General features: G+C 42.4%; 1 protein-coding gene across 5 annotated transcripts in view; it reads right to left on the bottom strand.

The window, feature by feature from the left end:
* Positions 1 to 463: 463 nt before the first annotated feature.
* Positions 464 to 22722, bottom strand: part of LOC141133416 (uncharacterized) — a 31568-nt gene continuing 9309 nt past the window's right edge. Inside the window, exons 2-4 of one of the 5 annotated variants that reach the window (XM_073622791.1) lie at positions 11267 to 11477; positions 10359 to 10517; positions 7996 to 9251 (exon numbers count right to left, since the gene is read on the bottom strand). In XM_073622791.1, coding sequence (XP_073478892.1) covers positions 8370 to 9065 — 696 coding nt within the window. In that variant the 5' untranslated portion in view covers positions 9066 to 9251; positions 10359 to 10517; positions 11267 to 11477 and the 3' untranslated portion in view covers positions 7996 to 8369. Of the gene's footprint in view, positions 2300 to 7995; positions 9252 to 10358; positions 10518 to 11266; positions 11478 to 22722 lie in introns of those variants that run through there. The other 4 variants (XM_073622789.1, XM_073622792.1, XM_073622788.1 and 1 more) reach the window with 4 other exon arrangements.

Genomic DNA, 22722 nt, shown 5'->3' on the forward strand with positions numbered 1-22722 from the left:
TTTGGTCGACCATGGCGAAGCCTGTTCTGAGGGGAACCTGTCCTGTTAAACCGATGTTGGGTCTTGGCCACCATGCTACAGCTCAGTTTCAGGGTCTTGGCAATCTTCTTATAGCCTAGGCCTTCTTTATGTAGAGCAACAATTTTTTTTTTCCAGATCCTCAGAGAGTTATTTGCCATAAGGTGCCATGTTGAACTTCCAGTGACCAGTATAAGTGAGAGTGATAACACCATATTTAACACACCTGCTCCCCATTCACACCTGAGACCTTGTAACACTAACGAGTCACATTACACCGGAGAAGGAAAATGGCTAATTGGGCCCAATTTGGACATTTTCAATTAGGGATGTACTCACTTTTGTTGCTAGCAGTTTAGAAATGAATGGCTGTGTGCTGAGTTATTTTGAGGGGACAGCAAATTTACACTGTTATACAAGCTGTACACTTACTACTTTACATTGTAGCAGTGTCATTTTTTCAGTGTTGTCACATAGTAACATATAATAAAATATTTACAAAAATGTGTTACTCACTTTTGTGAGATACTGTATACGAATTTTCAAATCACAATAGTAACGAATTTCAATGAATCTGAAAAAAATTATAACGAAATAAATTTGAAATTGGAAAATTTGAAAATAAATTCAAAATAGAAACATATTGCAATACATACAGTAAGGTATAAAAGTAAAATAAGATAAGAATAGGAAAAAATAGAATAGATTATAACAGCATAGTATAGTATAAAACAAATATAGCCGTCTTCTGAAATTCAAATCGATTTGAAAAAAAATACTGATTATACTAACCGAATCCGAATATATGAAACAAATTCCAAAAATGAATCATTCTAATATAATGAATATGACTAAACTAAATTATTAAACTTAACAAACAGATCCTAAACAAATGTTTCCGTCGTGCACATGTCTACTCTACTACTACAATACCCAACTTAGCCATGCATTCATGTTTATGCCTCACAAAGCGAGAAGAGGTAGAATGTGCAGGTAGACAGCAGCTTAAATAAAAATAGCAGAACGAGATTAATAAACCTGCCCAATCAACTATTTTGTGGGGGAATGGTTAGCCATAGGAAGTCTGTGTGATTTTTGGACATGTAGTCAGGTGATGTGATCAGCACAAAATTGCTAATCAGTTATTTCAAATTTGCCCTTTGCAGAGTCAGATTCTAAATATGTTAGCAATTTCTTTTACAAAAGTGAAGATTATTGAACTGTGAATGATATTTGAAGCACTGGACTCGTCTGAAGATAGAAAAGTCTTTGTCTTCTTTCTCTTTAGTGTGTGAGCAGTTCTTGAATGGTACAATATCACTTCTCATAGCCATAATACAAATATGGCTCTTCTCCAGTATGAAACTTCTGGTGAGAGATCAGCTTTACTTCAGTAACAAAATATCTATGGCATTTGGAGCACAAATATGAATTTTCTCCTGCTTGAACCAACTGATTAATTAGACTTGCTCTGTGCGAGAAGCCTTCGTTACATTGTGGACAAATAAAAAGCTTCTCTCTTGTATGAATCATACAATGTTTCGTGAGTGCAGAATTTGTGGTAAAGGACTTGTCGCATTCTAAACATCTAAATGGCTTCTCCCCTGTATGAGTCATACAATGTTTCGTGAGTGCAGAATTTGTTGTAAAGGACTTGCCACATTCAGAACATAAAAACGGTCTTAGTCCCGTGTGAATCCTCTGGTGGTCTAAAAGTTCTTGCTTGCTTCTAAAAAATTTGTTACACTCAAGACACAGGTATGGTTTCTCACCTGTATGAGTCTTTTGGTGTCTCATCAAATTTGATTTGGCTTTAAAACACATTTCACATTCGGAACATGGATAAGGCTTCTCCCCCGTGTGGACTCTTTGGTGTCGAATAAGATTTATCTTTTGCGAGAAGCACTTGTCACATTCTGAACATCTGAATGGCTTCTCACCTGTGTGAGTTCTTAGATGACAAATGAGGTGTTCTTTATATACAAAAGACTTGTCGCACTCAAAGCATGAAAATGGTTTCAGTCCTATGTGACCTGCCTCGTGTCTAATGAGCAATGTTTTACTAGAAAATCCTCTGTCACATTCAGAGCATGAAAATGGCTTCTCTCCTGTGTGAGTCCTCTGGTGAATTGCAAGCTGTGACTTATAAGCAAAAACTCTTTCACACTCAGGGCATGGATATGTCTTGTTTTCTGTGTGACTCATCATCATGTGCTGATGAAGACCAGTGTGGAACATTTTAACACTTTATATTTAGCAAGAATTCCACTTATTATTCCACCTGTGAGAAAAAAAAGAAATATAAATATTTAATAGAATAACTTTAGCAGAAACATATACTTGTAATGACGAGTTTATGAACCCTACCAAAGCTTATCGCCTATTAGGAAAATATCTGCAGCCCAGCTTCAAAAAATACCGGCAGCCCAGCTTCAAAAACCTTAATTGTGTGGTACCGACTAAGATAGGACATGCTACTGCAACACATGTATGCCATAAAGCTGCATAGGCTTTTCTACAAAGCAGTCAAAGCTAGGCCATGCTACTGCAACACATTTGCCATAATCCCTGTTCATATGCAAGGCTCTGAACTCCATGTGCAGTACTAATGTGTACACATCCACAGAATTGAATAGGGACCACGACCATTGCAGGGCCCGGCTAAACTTTATTCAAGAACAAAAGCTTGAAGAACATTACTGTGCCCATATCTCAAAAAAATGTAAATCATTCAAAGACAGATGGAGAGTCAAATAGCCATAGTTACCTAGTATGATGTAGTATTGGTAGCGTACTATACTAATGACTATCCGATAATACTGCTCAAGTTATATTTACTTCACTACCTTCCAAATCAAGTGACATTTCCTAACTTGAAACTATGCCGAGTCTGCTCCAGGGGGAAGCAACTTTGTGACCAGTCACAAGATGATTGACTGGAGCAGGAACTAGTTTATGCTAGACATTTGTAAACACTGCCATGAACTGCACAGGCACCAGGATTTACATGATGGTGGCATCACTGTGGTGGTAGCTCAACCAGTAAGTAGATGATAACCCTGGTTTACACTTGAAAAAAGATGGCTCCATTATTCAGGAAAGGAAGAATTGCAGGGGGAGTTCAGTGATCTCAGTGAGAATACATACATACCTGTAAATGTTAAACTTACACAGTACTAAGCATGCATGAACTTAAAGATCCCTTTATTACTTTAGTCTTCATTCACTACTTGGAGATACAGTATATTGACCTGGAATAAGAATGTGCATATCAAGGGTCAGCTTATGATGTGAATGTGCGAGTTATTGGGTCAGCGATTTACCAAATTTCCACCCCATCTTTTCACTCCCCCGTTTTTTTTCCTCTCTTCTCCTTCTTCCTTAACCACTTGCCGCCCGCCCACCGTCAAATGACAGAGGGACGGTGCAGCTCTCATTCTGGGTGGACGTCATATGACAGGACACACCCGAACAGGCGCGCAGCACGACAATCGTGGCCAGGCTGCTAGGACACAGCGCGACCCCAATCTCTGTAAAGTTCCGCTAACGCAACAGTGATTAACCACTTGACCACTGGGCACTTAAACCCCCTTAATAACCAGACCAATTTTCAGCTTTCGGTGCTCTCACATTTTGAATGACAATTACTTAGTCATGCAACACTGTACCTATATGAAATTTTTGTCCTTTTTTTCACACAAATAGAGCTTTCTTTTGGTGGTATTTAATCACCGCTGGGTTTTTCATTTTTTGCGCTATAAAAGAAAAAAAGACTAAAAATTCAGTAAAAAAATGAATTTTTCTTTGTTTCTGTTATAAAATTTAGTAAATTAGTAATTTTGCTTCACAAATTTTGGCCAAATTTTATACTGCTACATATCTTTGGTAAAAATAAGTACAAATTGGTGTATATTATTTGGTCTTTGTGAAAGTTATAGAGTCGAAAAGCTATGGTGCCAATATATGAAAATTGATCACACCTGAATTACTGACGGACTATCTAATTTCTTGAGACCCTAACATGCCAGAAAAGTACAAATACCCCCCAAATGACCCCTTTTTGGAAAGAAGACATTCCAAGGTATTTAGAAAGATGCATGGTGAGTTTTTTGAAGTTGTCATTTTTTCCCACAATTCTTTGCAAAATCAAGATTTTTTTTTTTCACAAAATTGTCATATTAGCAGGTTATTTCTCACACACCGCATATGCATACCACAAATTACACCCTAAAACACATTCTGCTATTACTCCCGAGTACGGCGATACCACATGTGTGAGACTTTTACACAGCGTGGCCACATACAGAGGCCCAACATGCAGGGAGCACGTTCAGGCGTTCTGGAGCACCCAGGCAAATTCTGACATTTCTCTCCTACATGTAAAAATCATAATTTATTTGCTAGAAAATTACATAGAACCCCAAAACATTATATATGTTTTTTTAGCAAAGACCCTAGAGAATACAATGGCAGTCGTTGAAACTTTTTATCTCGCACGGTATTTGCGCAGCAATTTTTCGAACACTTTTTTTTTGGAAAAAAAAACAGTTTTGTGCTTTAAAGAAAAAACAAAACAGTAAAGTTAGCCCAATGTTTTTGCATAATGTGAAAGATGGTTACACCGAGTAAATAGATACCTAACATGTCACCCTTCAAAATTGCACATGCTCGTGGAATGGCGCCAAACTTCGCTACTTAAAAATCCCCATAGGCGACGTTTTAACATTTTTTACTGGTTACAGTACATGTTTTGAGTTACATAAGAGGTCTAGGGCCAAAATTATTGCTCTCGCTCTAACGTTCGCAGCGATACATCACATGTGTGGTTTGAACACTGTTTTCATATGTGGGCGTGGCTTACGCATGCGTTCGCTTCTGCATGCGAGCACACAGGGACAGGGGCGCTTTAAATTTTTTTTTTTTTTTTTTATTGTTCATTTTACTTTATTTATTTTAGTTTGATCACTTTTATTCCTATTACAAGGAATGTAAACATCCCTTGTAATAGGAATATGGCATGACAGGTCCTCTTTACAGTGAGATATGGGGTCAATAAGACTCCACATCTCACCTCTAGGCTGGGAAGCCTGAAATAATAAAAAAAAAACGATCCTGGCTTCGAACGTAGCGGTGAGTCGGAAGAAGCACCGGAGGGTGGCGGGAGGGGGGGGAGACGTCCCCTCTCGCCTCCCGTAAGAATGATCAAGCAGTGGAACAGCCGCTATGATGGTTCTTATGGTGTAGGGAATCGCCTGCTGAAAAAGCTGATATCTGAATGATGCCTGTAGCTGCAGGCATCATTCAGATATCCCCACACAAAGTCAAGGACGTCGTATGACGGTGGGCGGGAAGTGGTTAAAACACATTTTTTTTTTTTTTAACACAAAGTTGTCCATTTATACAATATTTCTAACACATAGCATGTACATACCAAAAATGACACCCCAAAATAGATTCTCCTACTTCTCCTGAGTACGGCGATACCACGTGTGTGAGACTTCCACAGCCTGGCCACATACAGAGGCTGAGTACAGCCGAGTATGGCTGGGTATGGCAGAGCATTGCGGGGTATTGTGGAGTATTGCGGAGTATTGCGGGGTATTGCGGAGTATTGCAGGGTATTGCGGGGTATTGCAGGGTATTGTGGGGTATTGCAGAGTATTGTAGGGTATTGCAGAGCATTGCAGGCTATTGCAGAGTATTGCACAGGGTATTGCAGAGTATTGCGCAGGGTATTGCAGAGTTTTGCACAGGGTATTGCAGAGTATTGCACAGGGTATTGCAGAGGGTATTGTACAGGGTATTGTGGAGTATTGCACAGGATATTGCAGAGTAGGGATGTACCGAAATTTCGGCCACCGAAACATATCGGCCGAAAATGGCCCTTTCGGCAAAAAGCCGAAAGAGAATTTTTGCTGGTACTGGTCCCAAAAATGGGGCGGGGCCTGGTCAGGGTGCCGCCTATCAGGGGGACTTCCTATATCTTCCTATATCGTTGAAAGGGGGGAGAGGCCCAGCCGCCTGTTTGATTACAGCGCCGGGAACATCACAGCTTTAATTTCAATAGCTGTGTGTTCCCCGCTGCGCGCGTCACATACAGCCCCTCCCCCTAGTCCGGGCAATTTGATAGACAGATCAACCGTCCAATCCTGGGACGGGTGATCTGTCTATTAAAGTTCCCCGGACAAGGGGGAGGGGCTGTATGTGACAGCGCACAGCGGGGGAACACAGCTATTGAAATGAAAGCTGTGATGTTCCCGGCGCTGTAATCAAACAGGCAGCGGCTCTCCTCGCCCTTCACTGGCTGCACTACTGGGGACACTGGCTGCCCTACTGGGGACACTGGCTGCACTACTGGGGACACTGGTTGCGCTGCAATGGGGACACTGGTTGCGCTGCAATGGGGACACTGGTTGTGCTGCAATGGGGACACTGGCTACGCTGCAATGGGGACACTGGCTGCCCTACTGGGGGCACTGGCTGCCCTACTGGGGACACTGGATGCAATGGGGACACTGGCTGGCTGCATCTGACGAGCACTGGTGAGGCTGCATTGATCTCTTGTATCATGTCCCCAGTGTCTGACCATCTCCTGTACCATGTCTGCAGTCTCTGATCATCTCCTGTACCATGTCTGCAGTCTCTGACCATCTCCTGTACCATGTCCTCAGTCTCTGACCATCTCCTGTACCATGTCCTCAGTCTCTGACCATCTCCTGTACCATGTCCCCAGTCTCTGACCATCTCCTGTACCATGTCCCCAGTCTCTGACCATCTCCTGTACCATGTCGCCAGTCACTGACCATCTCCTGTATCATATCATGTCCCCAGTCTCTGACCATCTCCTGTACCATGTCCCCAGTCTCTGACCATCTCCTGTACCATGTCCCCAGTCTCTGACCATCTCCTGTACCATGTCCTCAGTCTCTGACCAGTCTCAGTCTCGGCACCAAAAAACCCATTCGGTGCATCCCTATTGCAGAGTATTGCACAAGGTATCGCAGAGTATTGCACAGGGTATTTTGCAGAGTATTGCACAGGATATTGCAGAGTATTGCACAGGGTATTGCAGAGTATTGCACAGGATATTGCAGAGTATTGCACAGGGTATTGCAGAGTATTGCACAGGGTATTGCAGAGTATTGCACAGTGTATTTCTGAGCATGGATGGATGGATCCATGGATGTGACTGTATTTGTCACAGAGCAGCACTGTGGGCACTACACATCCAGCCCACAGCGCTGCTGCCATCCGATCCCTCCCCCTCTGTACAGATCGATACAGAGAGGGGAGAGAGGTCATTTGACGGAGTGATCACATGGTAATCAACCGCGATCAGCGGCCGTTTACGTGATCTGTGATGCGCCGGGTCCTCTGTACCCGACGGTCACGGATGTTAAGTGGTTAAATTCTACCAAAAGAAAGCTCTATTTGTGTGAAGAAAATTATAAAAATGTCACATGGTTACAGTGTTGTATGACCACGCAATTGTCATGCAAAGTGTGACAGCGCTGAAAGCTGAAAAATGGCATGGGCAGAAAGGGGGTGAAAGTGCTCTGTATTGAGGTGGTTAAATCAATAACACTTTTGGGGTGCACAGAACTCAGCTGGATCCCCTACATTGGGCTTCATTTTAATGCTCTTTTCATATGTCCTCTCAGACCAGTCCCTGTCCTCGGTAGCGTCTTCTGAGTGAATGGAGGGCTCTCTAATTTTAAAGAGAATGTCTCCGATATGTTTTCTTGGGGGACACCATTCGTCACATACCCAGTATCAAATTTTGTGTACATTTTGTTGTACCCTGAAGTGGCTGTTTATAGTGCCTATTTTATGTACACCTTGCAAGGTTTCTTGGTATCTCAGATGTGACTTATGTTTTTTTTGTAATCTGTTGCTATACATGTGAAGCCTACAATACATTGTATCTGTTACATACCATAAATAAAAAAAGAATTTGCAAGATTTAATTTTTACCCAACTTAAAAAATATATTTTTTTATTCTGTCTTATTTATAATAAATTAGAAACTGTACAAACAATGCCACCTAACTGTACATTTCCTTTAAATAAGCTATCGAAAACACTTGGCATTTTTATATTATTACACACAAGTCTTGACTTTTAGATCTTTCTCAAAACGGTTTGCTTGTCATGTCCTGACCTCAAATTGAAATGGGAAAAGCTTGTCACATTTTGAACATCTAAATAAAATCATCTCTTATGTTTGTTGAAAAAGCATTATTACTGTACATTCAAAACAAATGTGTGGCTTCTCCCATGTGCATTTTGTGGGGGTCCTCTGTTGGGAAGGGAAAGTTGTCCTCCTTGAGAAGAACTTATGTTCTGAGCATCTAATTGGTTTCTGTGTGAGTCCTCTCATGAAAAGCGAGTTGTGAACGAAAATGAAAACATTCTAGGCATTTTGAGCATGAAAATGGTCTTTCCCTTGCGTGAATCCTCTGGTGTTTAAGCAATTCTTGCTTGGTTCGAAAACATATACTACACTTAAGACACTGAAATGGCTTCTCTCCTGTGTGGATCATCAAGTGTTTGTTGAGATTTCCCTTCATCGAGAAGCACTTAGAACATACCAAACATCTAAATGACTTCTCATCTGTGTGGGTTCTCTGATGGATAACCAGGTGTGCTTCAGTTCTAAAAGATTTGGTACACTCGGAACATGAATATCGTCTTTCTCCTGTGTGAATCCTCTGATGCGGAGTAAGATTTGCCACTTGTGTAAAGCACCGGTCACATTCTAAACATCTAAATGGTTTTTCTCCTGTGTGAGTCCTCTGATGATTAACGAGGTGTGCTTCCATTATTAATGACTTGTGGCACGCAGAACATGAATATGGTTTTTCTCCAGTGTGATTCTTCTGGTGTCGATTAAGATGCGTCTTGTATGTGAAGCACTTGTCACATTCTGAACATATAAATGGTTTATCTCCTGTGTGAGTTCTCTGATGGTCTCTGAGCTGTGAATGAAATCTAAAAAACGTGTTGCATTCCATGCAAAAAACTGGCTTTTCTCTCATATGAGTCATCTAAGCCAACTGTATTTTTTTGTTCTGAGTGACCTGTATTCAGGAATTTCTCCGATGTGATACTTCTGGTATATAATCAGCTCCAGTTTGAATCTAAAGCATCTGTCACATGCAAAGCACAAGCTTCTCCTCTGTGTGAATGCTGTGATGGTTAAAGATGGCTGAATTTCTGAGCCATCAATCTCCCTGTGGGGAAAATAATATATGTATGTGTTATCATAGAATTTTAGTGACCAAATACCGACCATAATACAAAAAAAAAAAACAAAATTGCATTTTTACGGGATTTCACTGTTTAAAATTTAAAAACACCTTCGCACTTTCTGGCTACTATGTTCATTCTTGTCCACATTTGAAGAACAGTGCCTTACACAAAGATTTAGGTCCTATTTCTACAATCAGCGTGCTTTGGGTTAAGGCAGCCCATTATTTCAAATCCATCAAAATGTCCTGAAAACGAGATGCCTCACTACATTTGTAATGCAATGCGCTATGGTGTGTTGCCTTAGTCCATTGGGGAGCAATTTGAAACTGATGGCAACACAACAATGTTTGTTTCGTGTCTTGCTGCATGTTGTGGTAATGGGTGAGGTACCACAACTCAGAGGTGTAATTGGACCTGCACACAATTTAAAAGTTAAAGTTTAAAGTTTAAAGTTTAAAAATTTAAAGTTTAAAAATCCAAACTTTATTGGTAATCACATAAATACAGGCAACGTGATTTGGAGTATCAAAGCACCCCCTTCCTTAGTGCTTTGGGATAAATAGAGGTCATGTAAAAAGATTTAGTGGTGTCAAGCTAGCCACAAGTGTAGAATATTATATATATATATATATTTTTTTTTTTTTTTTTATGTGTACAATAAAAAATTAAATATCACTAATAATAATATTTTTTCCACTCTTCTCTTTCCCGTAGATGGCCAGTGACCACATCAAATAAAGTCCACTGGCCTACAAAAACCTTTGGAATAGTTTAGATGTTTTTGAGTTTGAAAAATATATTTATGAGATTACTAGAAATGGATTTGTGGACTAGGTAAATATATCGAACATGATTACAGGATATAGTCATACAAATACAGTGGTTTTGTTCGTTACAGATGGAAGTGACTATTCACAATAAAAACACATTTGTCAGAAGCATTGCCAAATCAGCTATAGTTCATAAAACACTATTTATCAAACACCCGATAATTTGGAAACTAAAAATTATACAGAATCCCTGCCAAAACAGAGCTAAAATAATATATATCATCTCACAGAACTGGATAACATATTGATGATAGTTACCTGGAATGGAGCTGTATTGGGACCCCTCAACAGTTCCTTCTTCCATTGATTTGTCTGGGATTCTTTTTACCGAGGGAGCTCAGGCCGCACGTTGGTTTCACTTCACCACCATTCATAAATATAAGGCAGCTTTAGACTGGCTGAAAGTGGTCTATTTAACTTAAGAAAAGTGTGTGTTCAAGAGCGTTACATAGTTACATAGTAGGTGAGGTCGAAAAAAGACACAAGTCCATCAAGTCCAACCTATGTGTGTGAATATATGTCAGTATTACATTGTATATCCCTGTATGTTGTGGTCGTTCAGGTGCTTATCTAACAGTTTCTGGAAACTATCGATGCTCCCCGCTGAGACCACCGCCTATGGAAGGGAATTCCACATCCTTGCCGCTCTTACAGTAAACAACCCACTGTGTGGTACACAATTAGGATTTCTTTCTTCAGCCAGGTGATTCCTTAACCCCAAGTAAGTTTAAAAAGTCAGTATGCATGCTTAAAGTGACTCATGAGAAACGTATGCAGGTTGCCATTCTCAAGCTCTCCTTTAAGAGAATTAGTTTTGTGGTTGTCACTGTGATGCTTTGAATTCAGGGCTTTCTAAGTTTAAGAGCTAAAACAAGCATTGAGATAAGGAACCCTGACACTCAGGTTCTTCATCTGTGACACTCAGGCAACTAGCATTTTTCTAAAAAAATGCTGATAATGGCAACCAAAGGGCTCATGGATTTATGTGCTTTGCATTTGACATGTACTTGAACACCACAATATCTGCCTATACCTCACCTAAAGGAATAGTTAAACTTCACAAACATTTAGGTTTTAAATACAGATGATTTTTGCTGCATTGACATTAAAACAGAAAACTCTGTAAATGTTAATATTAAAAACAGTTTAAAGCTGATCTCATTTACCTTTAAATAGTTTGTTTAACCACTTCAGCCCCGGATCATTTGGCTTCCCAAAGACCAGAGCGTTTTTTGCTATTCGGCACTGCGTCGCTTTAACTGACAATTGCGCGGTCGTGCGACGTGGCTCCCAAACAAAGTTGACGTCCTTCTTTCCCCACAAATAGAGCTTTCTTTTGGTGGTATTTGATCACCTCTGCGTTTTTTTTTTTTTGCGCTATAAACAAAAAAATAGCGACAATTTTGAAAAAAAACGCAATATTTTTTACTTTTTGATATAATAAATATCCCCCAAAAATATATAAAAAAACATTTTTTCCCTCAGTTTAGGCTGATACATATTCTTCTACATATTTTTGGTAAAAAAAACAAAACAAAATCGCAATAAGCGTTTATTGATTGGTTTGCGCAAAAGTTATACTGTCTACAAAATAGGGGATAGTTTTATGGCATTTTTATTAATATTTTTTTTTTATTAGTAATGGCGGCGATCTGCGATTTTTATCATGACTGCAACATTATGGCGGACACATCGGACACTTTTGGTGCTATTTTGGGACCATTCACATTTATACAGCGATCAGTGAGATTAAAAATGCACTGATTACTGTGTAAATGTGACTGGCAGTGAAGGGGTTAACCACTAAGGGGCACTGCAGGGGTTAAGTGTGTCCTAGGGAGTGATTCTAACTGTGGGGGGCGTGGCTATGTGTGGCATGACACTGATCACCGCTCCCGATCACAGGGAGCTGTGATCAGTGTCACTAGGCAGAACGGGGAAATGCTTGTTTACATCAGCATTTCCCCTTCCTTCCTCTCCGTGAGACGATCGCGGGTATCCCCGTCGACATCAAGTCAGCGGGACTCGCGATCAAACTCACGAAGCTCATGGCAGGGTTGCGCCCGCAACAAACATGGTGGCAAATTTAAAGGGACGTACCTGTACACCCATTTGCCTGCCCGTGCCATTCTGCCGACGTAAATGTTCGTGCGGCGGACGGCAAGTGGTTAAACCAAGCTGTTCCAAATGAACTATTTATTTAAATAACAGTTGCAGTGGCTGGGAGCACTGTGCAAGTTGTATGTAGCCGCAGTTACAAATAGTATACAGCACTGTGTTCTGGCAATGGGGTGAGAAGGTCCAGTCCCACTCCCAGGACAAAAATTAAATCAGGCTGGGCTAAGCCATAATCATCAAAATGAAAAAAAAAGAAATGCTTGAAATATATCACTCTGTGCGTAATAAATCCATATAATATATGAGTTTCATGTTTTGAATTGAATTACTGAAATAAATTAACTTTTTATTGAGATGCACTGTGTGTGTGTGTATATATATATATATATATATATATATATATATATATATATATATATATATATATATATATATATATATACACACACACACACACACACACAGTTGTGCTCATAAGTATACATACCCTGGCAGAATTTGTGATTTCTTGGCCATTTTTCAGAGAATATGAATGATAACACAAAAACATTTCTTTCACTCGTTGTTAGTGTTTGGCTGAAGCCATTTATTATCAATTAACTGGGTTTACTCTTTTTAAATCATAATCACAACAGAAACTACCCAAATGACCCTAATCAAAAGTTTACGTACCCTGGTGATTTTGGCCTGATAACATGCACACAAGTTGACACAAAGGGATTTGAATGGCTATTAAAGGTAACCATCCTCACCTGTGATCTGTTTGCTTGTAATTAGTGTGTGTGTATAAAAGGTCAATGAGTTTCTGAACTCCTGACAGACCCTTGTATCTTTCATCCAGTGCTGCACTGATGTTTCTGGATTCTGAGTCATGGGGAAAGCAAAAGAATTGTCAAAGAATCTGCGGGAAAAAGTAGTTGAGCTGTATAAAACAGGAAAGGGATATAAAAAGATATCCAAGGAATTGAGAATGCCAATCAGCAGTGTTCATACTCTATTTAAGAAGTGGAAAATGAGGGGTCATGTTAAAACCAAACAACGGTCAGGTAGACCAACTAAAATTTCAGCCACAACTGCCAGGAAAATTGTTTGGGAAGCAAAGAAAAAACCACAAATAACTTGAGGTGAAATACAGGACTCTCTGAAAACATGTGGTGTGGCTGTTTCAAGATGCACAATAAGAAGGCACTTGAAGAAAGATGGGCTGCATGGGGCGAGTCGCCAGAAGAAAGCCATTACTACACAAATGCCACAAAGTATTCCGCTTACAATAGGCCAAACAGCACAGAGACAATCCTCAAACCTTCTGGCACAAATGAAAAAGACAGCCGATACCGAAAGGGGGCGTGGTCCGCCCCAGGTGCCACCATTGCAGAAGTGTCATCCTGGCACCCAGTCCTCGACTCCCTCCTCCTCTCCTCACCACAATCTCTGTGTGTCATGCAGCTGAATTGCCCGGCCATAGTAACAGTGTCCCGCCTCCTGTGATAGATGGCACTGATCCAATGGTGGGACATTGAATAAGCGTGACGTGATTACAGGAGGCAGAACATTGTTACTGCGGCCCGGGCAATTCAAATCCAGCTCCATGACACACGGAGATCGCCGCTGATGCGGGCACAACAGGATGCATATGATGGGCACTGGTAAAGCTGCTGGGCACTAGCAAGCTGCATATGATGGGCACTGGTGGGCACTGGCAAGCTATATATGAGGGTTGCATATGACGGGCAGTGGTGAGGCTGCTGGGCACTGGCATGCTGCATATGATGGGCACTGGCAGGCTGCATATGACGGGTACTGTTGGGGCTGCTGGGCACTGGCAGGCTGCATATGACGGGCACTGGTGAGGCTGCTGGGCACTGGCAGGCTGTATATGATGGGCACTGGGGAGGCTGCATATGATGGGCACTGGGGAGGCTGCATATGATGGGCACTGGCAAGGCTGCATATGATGGGCACTGGCAAGGCTGCATATGATGGGCAGTGGTGAGGCTTCTGGGCACAGGCACTAGTGAGGCTGCATGTGACAGGCACTGTTGAGACTGCATGTGACGGGCACTGGTCAGGCTGCATGTGACGGGCACTGGTCAGGCTGCATGTGACGGGCACTGGTGACGCTGCTTGTGAAGGGCACTGGTGACGCTGCTTGTGAAGGGCACTGGTGAGGCTGCTTGTGAAGGGCACTGGTGAGGCTGCTTGTGAAGGGCACTGGTGAGGCTGCTTGTGACTGGCACTGGTGAGGCTGCTGGGCACAGGCAGGCTGCATATGATGGGCACTGGTGAGGCTACTGGACACAGGCACTAGTGAGACTGCATGTGACAGGCACTGTTGAGGCTGCACTGATCTCTTGTATCATGTCTGCTAGAGGTTCACCCAATGGAAATTTTGCTAATACTACCCTGTTTCCCCGAAAATAAGACCTAGCGTGATTGTCAGTGATGGCTGCAATATAAGCCCTACCTCCCAAATAAGCTCTACCCTGTTTCCCCGAAAATAAGACCTACAAGGACTTTAACTAGGGCTTATTTGGGGGGGTAGGGCTTATATTGCAGCCATCACCAACAATCACGCTAGGTCTTATTTTCGGGGAAACAGGGTGTTAGCAGTGTGTTTAAAGCGGGATTCCACTGTCTCTGAGTTTGTTTGTTTTTTGGCACAATGACAAATATTAAGATTTAAAAATAAGTAACTCACGTATTCCGATTTTAAAGATCTTTGCTGTCCGTTTTCCCCATAAAAAGAAACTTATAAAATATGCGCATCACGGTTTTCATCTTGCCTTTGGGCATGTGAAGCCCACAGGCATCCTCTTCCTGGATACAGTGCTGCTGATGGACCAGCATGCACCGCCCGTTCTATTCACGATCTCGCCCATGTGCAGTAGAGGGAAATCGGAGTGCCGTCAACAGATCCGGTTGCCATCACAACGAGCGGCGTTGTAGGAAGTCCCGCCCCGTTGTGATAGCCCTCAGCACTGCCTAGTGCCTCCTGGGAAATGGTGACACACATCTCCCAGGAGCACTAGCGAACGGTGGAGCAGAGGGAAGTGACGTCTTCAGCCCAGGCAATAGAAGAGGCAGATTCCGAGGGACCACATAGCAACAAGGAAAACAAGGTAAGTGAATTTTTTTTTTTTTTTTATCCAATTCATTATTTGTGCTGGATTTCCAGCACAGTAAAGCATTTTATGTTTTATGGGTGGAACACCACTTTAAGTTTAAGTAAGAGATTGCAGACATGATACAAGAGATGGTCAGAGACTGCTGACTGCATTTTTCTAAACCTTTCTTGCACTAAAGGTGCCAATAATGGCCAACAATAAATTTATATTAATTTAATCTGATGATATTAATTAAAAAGTTGAATATAATACAATTATATATAAAAATATAAATATTTTTTAATAACTGTCATTTTCGGTATCGGTTTTTGTTTTCAGCCTAGTGCATCCTTCATTTTCGGTACCAAAATTTCCATTCGGTGTACCCCTAACCACAACCATAAACGATTCATTTGGAGAAGAGACAAGGCCTATGATGAAAGGTACACCATTCCTACTTAACACGGAGGTGGATCGCTGATGTTTTGGGGATTGATGAGCTACAAAAAGGCACAGGAAATTTGATCAAAAAATACTGGAGGAACATTTGCATTCATCAGCCAGGAAGCTGCGCATGGGACGTACTTGGACATTCCAACATGACAATGATCCAAAGCACAAGGCCACAAAGTATTCCGCTTACAATACGCCAAACAGCACAGAGACAAGCCTCAAACCTTCTGGCACAAAGTCATTTGGAGTGATGAGACCAAAATTGAGCTTTTTGGCCACAACTAGAGGTGCACCGAAAATTATCGGCCGAAAACTCTGTTTTTTCATTCGGCCCAATGAAAAAAAACAGCCGATACCGAAATGGGGTGTGGTCCGCCCCGGGTGCCGCCATTGCGGGAGTGTCATCCTGGTGTGTCTATGGGAAAGTTTGACCATTCTTCCAGAAGCGCATTTATGAAGTCAGGCACTGATGTTGGACGAGAAGGCCTGGCTTGCAGTCTCTACTCAAATTAATCCCAAAGGTGTCAGGACTCTGTGGAGGCAAGTCAAGTTCCTCCACCCCAAACTCGCTCATCCACATCTTTATGGACCTTACTTTGTGCACTGGTCCAAATCATTTGGTGGAGGGGGGATTATTATCCATAAAAGACATGGATGAGCGAGTTTGGGGTGGAGGAACTTGACTGGCCTGCACCAAGTCCTGACCTCAACCCAATAGAACACCTTTGGGATGAATTAGAGCGGAGACTGTGAGCCAGGCCTTCTCGTTCATCATCAGCACCACCAGAACAGCTACCAGGACCCAGGTCACAGGGCTCACATCCCAGGAACCCCCCCCACTGGCCCGTGACACTCACATCCCCCGAGAGCACGCGGATTAAACTACTTTACATGCTGGTTTTTAGCAACTCAAATGTGAGGTTTTTTTTTTTTTTCTATTCTAATAAATATTTTTAACATACATGCTGCACTTAGAGGGCGCCGTCCTTTCTTTTTTATTGTTCCAGAGCTTCTTCTAGCTTTTACAGACTTGCTGCCTTCCATTTATTCAGCATCATTTTATCCTTACATGGACTAATACCTGAACTTGTTGTGAAACATTAACTACCACCACCAAGTTCCCCCTCTCAGGAACCCCCACCCACCCCCTTCCCCCCAACATTTTTAGTTATATGTACTCGGCTACATCCATTGTGCGCCATATTAACCCCTTGATCGTTTATTTTGTTCATCATCAGTGCCTGACCTCACAAATGTGCTTCTAGAAGAATGGTCAAACATTCCCATAGACACACTCCTAAACCTTGTGGACAGCCTTCCCAGAAGAGTTGAAGCTGTTATAGCTGCAAAGGGTGGGCCAACTAAATATTGAACCCTACGGACTAAAACTGGGATGCAAATAAAGTTCATGTGCGTGTAAAGGCAGGCGTCCCAATACTTTTGGTAATATAGTGTGTGTATGTAGACTATATATATATATATATAGATTTTTTAAACTATTAATTAATTGGGGGGCCCTTTCCTGCATCTGATTGAGTCCATACCTAGTGATGTACTTTTTGTTTTTTTAAGAGTGGACTGTGTTAATACATTTTTTCTTGTCCCTGAATTGCATTGTGTGCAATAGCTAGATGTCACGGATATATCCCACCCCTCCCCCACAGAAAAAACAAGTAAAAATCACAAGAATACACAGGTATGTCCAACTGCCTTAGTAAGGGTGTTGTCCAGCTTTTGTACCTACAAAATGATCTATAAATAAACCTGGAAATGGTCTGTCTATAGCTATATAGAATGCCTCCATAGATCCCATTTCTTGATTATGTGACTGGCTCATACTGAACAATGGCACTGAAATACACAGTTAGCAGTTCCTTGAAAGAAAAAAACAAAAATAAAGTATTGGGGCTGGGCAATTTTCTCAAAAAAAAAAAAAATCTGATTTTTTTTTAAAAAAAACTCGATTCACGATCCAAATTTTTTTTTTTGGACACCGCGTCGGTCCTGAGGAGCTGCGGGCGGGAGTTTTTAAGGCGAGGCCGCGGCATCGGCCTAGTCCGCGGCGTCCGGCCTCACGGACTAGGCCGAAGCCGCGGCCTCGCCTAAAAACTCCTGCCCGCAGCTCCTCAGAACCGGCGCGGTGAAAAAAAAAAATCTAAATAAATTGATTTGCTTAAATTTTGAATCGATTTGACCTCTCAACTCGAAACTCGATTCAAGATTTAAATCTATTTTTCCCCAGCCCTATAAAGTATGTATAATATGATTTTTTTTTTTTTAAGCGCAGGGGGCTTGCGCTTAAAACTTAAGGCCCCTTTCACACGATCGGACCGTTCAGGTCCGCCTGTCAGTTTTGACGGCGGACCTGAATGGGCGATCCATGTTAGCCTATGGAGCGTCGGATGTCAGCGGAGACTACGTCCAGATCCGTCGCTGGCGGATCGGATCGGGTGAGATCTGACGAAAACGGATACGCTGTCCGTTTTCGTCCGATCCCTCCATAGGCGGCAGCGGCGCCTGACAAGCCCCTCCCCGCTCAGTGAGCAGAGAGGGACCTGTCATCCGCCGGCTCAGCGGAGATCAACGGACAGATCTCCTGCTGAGCCGGCGGACCGAGGCGGGCTCCGTAGAAACGGAGCCCGCCTCGTGTGAAAGGGGCCTAAAGCTGGCGCACACAGAATCTGGTGCAGCTGTGCATAGTAACCAATCAAGCTACACTTGTTCAATTAAGTTTTGCAAAAAAAAAAAAAAAAATGGAAGCGGATTGGTTTCTATGCAGTGCAGATTTTGCACGCTCTAGTTTTAGTAAAATAACCCCCAAAGGCTTTTAGAGGAGTTTAGAGGCAGAATAAAAAATAAAAACACTGTCAGTGCGCTCAGGAGCAGTGGCATTTTGGCAGAAATAACGCTTGATGTGTGTAAATGCGCCTAAACACGCATTAACGCTAGGCACATTTTACACTTGTTATTTATTTTGTTTAAGTGGCCAGAATAAATTATTATTCTGGACAACGAAATTAATTAACACTCAAACGCTTGACACGGCTAATAGAGCTACACACTTTTACAAGCGTCATGCGTTTCTTCTACCAAAAATTCCGCTGCCAGGAGATCAATGTCGAGATAGAGAAATGTGAGCGATAGAACACCACTGGGATTACATTAGGTGACAACGATGACAGAGCCTTCCGTTCAGGAATCAGTGTGAAATGGTGCGACAAACAGTGAGAAGGAGGAGTTTCTTTCCCATTAGATACCCTCTCATGGTGACCACACACATATCGATATGATCATTTGATGCAATCAAACCCAATAAAAATCCTCCTGATGAGTGGTACATAATAGAGCTGCACGATTAATCGTCAACAATCTTTATCACGATTTTTTCCCTGTTGCGATCTTGACAAAGGGTTTCCCGATCTTTGGTATGCAGAGAATTTTCTCTCTGCTGTCAAAAGTCTGCCAAGTTTTAAAACATTCTATCAGTGGAATGTTAAGTCTAAACATTGTATCAATTTGTCTTTTACATCAAAGGAATAGACTTCTGTATGTAAATTAGGAACGTTTAACCACTTAAACACTAAACCTTTTTCTGACAGTAGTTGTTTTCAAGTTAAAATCTTTTTTTTTTTGCTAGAAATTGCTAGACATTACTAAGAACCCCCAAACATTATATCTAGAGCAGGGGTGTCAAACTCAAATTTACCGGGGGCCGCATTAGCAGTATGGTTGCCCTCAAAGGGCCGGTTGTATCTGTAGGACTATGTATCCACTCTAGGGGTGCGCTATGTACAGAGTGCAGGGTTCAGGAATGTGCTACATACAGAGTGTCGGGTACAGGAGCTCGCTACGTACAGAGTGCAGGAGCGCGCTACATACAGAGTGCAGGGTACAGGAGCATGCTACATACAGAATGCAGGGTACAGGAGCGTGATACATACAGAGTGCAGGGTACAGGAGCATGCTACATACAGAGTGCAGGGTACAGGAGCGCGCTACATACAGAGTGCAGGGTACAGGAGCGCGCTACATACAGAGTGCAGGGTACAGGAGCGCGCTACATACAGAGTGCAGGGTACAGGAGCGTGCTACATACAGAATGCAGGGTACAGGAGCGCGTAGTACAGGGTGCAGGAGCGTGCTACATACAGAGTGCAGGGTACAGGAGCGCGCTACATACAGAGTGCAGGGTACAGGAGCGTGCTACATACAGAGTGCAGGGTACAGGAGCGCGCTACATACAAAGTGCAGGGTGCAGGAGCGTGCTACATACAGAATGCAGGGTACAGGAGCGCGTAGTACAGGGTGCAGGAGCGTGCTACATACAGAGTGCAGGGTACAGGAGCGCGCTACATACAGAGTGCAGGGTACAGGAGCGCGCTACATACAGAGTGCAGGGTACAGGAGCGCGCTACATACAGAGTGCAGGGTGCAGGAGCGTGCTACATACAGAATGCAGGGTACAGGAGCGCGCAGTACAGGGTGCAGGAGCGTGCTACATACAGAGTGCAGGGTACAGGAGCGCGCTATGCAGAAGGTGCAACATCTTATTTCCACTCCTCCTCCTGGGTTCTGGCCCTATAGGTCTTATTTCACCATCACTTCAAAAGCAAAATTATGATTCACTTTGTGCTGACAATTTTGAATGCCTTCTAGCTATAAACACATTGAAATGTGTTACCTTCTCTAAGTCTTGGGCAATTTGGACAGACAAATACAAGTCTCTGCCTACTTTCACACTGGAGACGCTTTGCAGGCGCTATAGCGCTAAAAATAGCGCCTGCAAAGCACCTTGAAAAAGCCTCTTTCACTCCAATGTGAAAGCCGGAGGGCTTTCACACTGGAGCGATGCGCTGGCAGGACGCTAAAAAAGTCCTGCTAGCCGCATCTTTGAGGCACTGTAGGAGCGGTGAATACACCACTCCTAAAGCGCCCCTGCCCATTGAAATCAATGGGCAGCGCCGCCGAACCGCCTGCAAAGCACCGCTGCAGAGGCGCTTTGCGGGCGGGTTTAACCCTTTTTCGGCCGCTAGTGGGGGTTAAAAGCGCCACGCTAGCGCCCGAATAGCGCCGCAAAAACAACGGTAAAGCGCCGCTAAAAATAGCGTCGCTTTACCGCCGACGCACCCAGCGCCCCAGTGTGAAAGTAGCCTAAGTGATGATGATTGTGGTGCCCTCACTGATAGTAAATGTAATAGATTCCTTACCTGTATTCAAGAATGGTCACAGATGGATATTTGTGAAGATATAGGAAATATAGGAACCATATCTTTTACTTATCCAGAGTTCCTCTTCAATATGAAATTGTATTTTTGCATTTAACTTGTTTTTCTCTTTTGTTTCTAATTCTTTTGGTATTGCAACACATGTGGCTGACCAAGTCGATGTTAAAATGTTCTGCCAATGATCTGACACAATTCTCGGAATATGAGATAGGGAAAGATGTTGACATAGAAAGTCCCTGTCTAATAGCCAAATTAACGTCTTCCAAATAATTATTCTTTCTTTCTGTCAAAATAACTTGACAGTTGAAATTAGCCAGGTCAAAGTAACCCAGAAAACTCAGAACACTGGCCAAGAACTGTGTTGAAATACTTGCAAAAAATGCGTACTTGTGATGTGTAACTTTGGGCTTGTGCCCGCCATAAGATTACTGTATAACCATTCCCTATAAATATTGTAGCTGTATTATTATCATCACTCTTCTCCTGACTTTAAGGAGAAAGGGTCCGCTGTACAGTGTATATTCTGAAGTAAACCATACATGAGACGAATGCAGCTCTATTGGCGTTGATGTCCTTTATTTCAAGGTTCAGCTTTACAGGGACCAGCACTTTCCCTTTGTAAAATCAATAAAATGTATGATTCAAAAAAAATAATCGTCAGCACAACACTGCATCTCTTTATTAAGTCCTCAAAAAGCCCGGCCTCAGGATTCAGCCTGCTGGATGGGAAAAAAAACATATCCGGCTGGCCCGGCATAGCTGTCAGTGGTGGATGCACTCAGCTCACAAAAAATCCAGTGTTCTGTCGGACAGTGCCAGCCACACAGCGCATGCGCCGCAAGGAACTGCACAACAGCCGATTTCACGATCAGTTGTGCAGTTCCGTACAGCGCATGCGCAGTGCGGCTCGGGCACTGGCGCTGCTGAAGGGACTGAGGAGGAGAGAGCGGAAGTTATTTATTTTTGTTTCCTTGGAGACTGACGGGCACGCATGCACTGTCACAAGCTGGCGCAGCTCGCAAGACTGAGGGGGAGGATGTTTAGACTTGGCAGTGAGAAACAAAGAGGTGTCAGCCGGAGGCCACTGTGCGGACCCCTTAGCAAGGCCTGGCGGGCCGGATTCGGCCCGCGGGCCTTGAGTTTGACACCTGTGCCCTAGAGAATAAAATGGTGGTTGTTGCAATATTTTATGTCATGCTGTATTTGCGCAGCGGTCTTTCAAATGCAATTTTTTTTGAAGAGAATAACTTTAATGAATTAAAAAAAAAAAAAAAAACTAACCAGTAAAGTTAGCCCAAATTTTTTTTGTATAATGTGAAAGATTTTACGCCGCGAGAATCGTGATCTTTATTCTAAGCAAATAAAAATGCGATTCTCATTTTGGCCAGAGTCGTGCAGCTCTAGTACATAACCACAAAACGCATTGAGCTATACAGGATGCAGTTTCGATCCCCTACAGGGTTTCAACTCATTATTTATCAATTTTTATTCTATTACATGATCTGGTCACATCTACATGGTCCATTCTACCTAGATTGTATGTTATATTTGACAATGGCTCACACATGATTTTTTGTTGTCCTTTTCCTTTTATTATGGTAATATGAATCTTGCTGTGTTTTTTATATTAATGAAGCATTGACATCCTATCCATGCAAATTTGTCATGTTATTTACTGTTTATACAAATAAAAACGGTTATTCTTTTAGTCTGATGATACCT

Source organism: Aquarana catesbeiana, linkage group LG03, assembly GCF_042186555.1.
Source record: "Aquarana catesbeiana isolate 2022-GZ linkage group LG03, ASM4218655v1, whole genome shotgun sequence".
Taxonomy (NCBI): Eukaryota; Metazoa; Chordata; class Amphibia; order Anura; family Ranidae; genus Aquarana; species Aquarana catesbeiana.